Source organism: Orycteropus afer, unplaced genomic scaffold (genome assembly GCF_000298275.1).
Source record: "Orycteropus afer afer isolate SDZICR_OR568_19922 unplaced genomic scaffold, OryAfe1.0 scaffold00037, whole genome shotgun sequence".
In the NCBI taxonomy this organism is placed as follows: Eukaryota; Metazoa; Chordata; class Mammalia; order Tubulidentata; family Orycteropodidae; genus Orycteropus; species Orycteropus afer.
The window spans coordinates 3,226,415-3,228,828 of record NW_006921624.1 but is presented as its reverse complement, the minus strand read 5'-3'; the positions used below and the strand labels follow the sequence as shown (position 1 = coordinate 3,228,828).

General features: G+C 49.1%; 1 protein-coding gene across 1 annotated transcript in view; it reads right to left on the bottom strand.

Annotated features, from left to right (window-relative positions):
* Window positions 1–154: 154 nt before the first annotated feature.
* Window positions 155–2,414, bottom strand: part of TTLL11 (tubulin tyrosine ligase like 11) — a 336,895-nt gene continuing 334,635 nt past the window's right edge. The window contains exon 9 of the mRNA XM_007936749.2: window positions 155–447. Coding sequence (XP_007934940.2) covers window positions 155–447 — 293 coding nt within the window. The remainder of the gene's footprint in view (window positions 448–2,414) is intronic.

Sequence of the window (2,414 nt, the reverse complement as noted above, 5' to 3'; positions counted from 1 at the left end):
GTCTTTCAAAGCGCAGCTCAGCGGAACATGAAGATAATTCGTGGGAACCTCAGAGAAGAATTCTCAGCACCCCGTCATTTCTCCATAGGCAGGAAGCCAGGGCTCTGTCTGCAGCCCTGAAGGGCTCGCTCCTTTTAGAAGGTCAGAGAAGCCCTCAGGACAGAACGTGTTTGGACTGGGAGAGCTTATTGGCACTGTTTGGGTGGGGAGGGTTGGTGCCCTCCGGCAGCTGGGCCAATGGGGTGGCTTCCTGGGGGGTGGCACTGAAAGTGTGCCGGCACCCCAAAGTGCCACTCCGGCCACACATCAGACGCTTTTCATCCATCTGGGACAGATGGTATTCACATAGGTTGATCAGCGAGGCCACCTGCTCGTGGAGTGGCAGCATCTTGAACTTCCTCTGAGCCAGGTAAAAGAAAGCCTCTATGAATGCCTGCAGACACATCCCTGTGGACAAAGAGAATGGCGTTAGGGGATATATGAAGGAGCCCCCAGCACACTGCCCTTTAAGGGCCCAACTCCAACAACAAGGCTGGTAGCAGGAGGCAGCCTTTCTCCCCACCACCATTACAACTGGAAACTACCAACAGTGTGATGGTTAACTTTATGGGCACCTTGGCTAAGCTATGGTCCCTAACTCTTGGTCAAATGATAGTCTAGCTACTGCTATGGAGGCATTTACATGTAATTAACATTCAAATCAATTGTTTATTAAAGCAGATTGCTATCTACAATGTGAGTGGGCCTCACCCAATCAGTTGAAGTCCTTAAGAGCAAATACTGAGGTTTTGGAGACGCACTGCTGTTGGATCTGACTCCCAGTGACCCGATTTCTACCTCGAGGCCATAACAGAAATCCTGCCAGCTTCCTAGTTTCCAGCTCACCTGACTATGGATTTTGGATTTGCCAGCTCCCACAATCTCATGAGCCAGTTCCTTAACATCAGTCTCTCAGTCTCTCACAATACCTTAGTGAGGTCAGTATTATTATGAACTTATGGATGAAGAGACTGACACTCAGAGAGGTTAAGTGACTTTCTTAAGGTCACACACCTAGAGAATGGTGGCCTGAAAATTCAATCTCTGACTCCTAATTCTTTTAACTAAATTAAGCTGCATGGAAGGCTCTGAGTCTCCTCAATGTCAAAGTAAAAACGAAGCTTATGATCCAAATTCATCAGATTCCCTGGGCTCTTGGGGAAGGTGACACCAAGACTGGACTGAAATGTCACACAGCCTTTTAGTGGAGGCTGGCTCTGGCTACGCTAATCTACACCTTCCGAGTGGCCTGGCTTCCCTGGCTGAGCAGTGTTACTCATTTCAGTGTTATTCACAAATCTGGCCTGGGGTTTGTAAAGACTGGATTATAGATGGACTCTTTTTGCCTTGGGAACTTGAGCTAAGCAAAGTTCTGTTTTTTTTTCCTTCCAAGTCCCTCAAAGCTTTTTGTGCAGTTTCTCTTGCCTCCGGATGCCCTGCAAGTCCTCTGCTCTATCTGGCCCTCGCTACAGGAGGGACTGGTGAAGAATAGTGCTCTGGTGTAAAATGCTTTTAATGCAAACACAGGCCTGGTGTGGTGAAGACATGGGCAAATGGGGCCTCATTCTGACTCTAGAGACATTTCCTAACATCTCCTCTAGGCCAGGGCTCTCCTAGCGTGGGTGTATGTGCACGCGTGCCTGTCTCTGTGTGTGCACACGTGTCTGTGTGTGTGCATGTGTCTGCGTGTGTGACTTCTCAGGGAGGATTCGGATATAACTTGCATCCATCCCAGGTTGGTGGGAGGTCAGCTCTACGCAGAGTAGAAGAGGCCAGGATCTAAAGCCAAAGTGACCCCATACCTGTCTCAGCCCCTTTACTTCCCAACTATGTGATCTAAACGGCACTACTTCAAGTGTGGTCAACCCAGTGCCAAGTCCACACTGTGTGTCCCTGGCGGCATAAATCATGCCGGCCGGCCGCCACACTGTTAAATTCGGCCAACGTCATTTGGAGTAGGTCTTTTTCTACCAAGGGACCAGCTCATTGTTTACATTCTGGTTCAGGCCTCTTGTCCCGGCGACAAGAGCTCACGGATCCAACTCTGAGAAGCACTGATCTCCTTAAAGCTCCTCGGCTGTAACGTGCACACCAGTCACATCTGGTTAAAATGCAGATTCTGGGGTAGGGATGCATTTCTCGCACACTCCCTGCTGACGCCGAGCCTGCTGGTGTGGGGACCACACACTGCAGGAGCAAGGATAGAGCAATGCACTGCAACTTTTTACTCAACAAGTGCTAGTTTCATTCCCTCGGCTGACAGCAGACTATGATTAGAGCTGCAGTGTGCAGAACAAATACAATGTGGACCTTTTGGGGGAAAAGTAAAGAAATGTGGTAAATCATCTAGGGGAAGGTATTCTAAAATAAGAAGC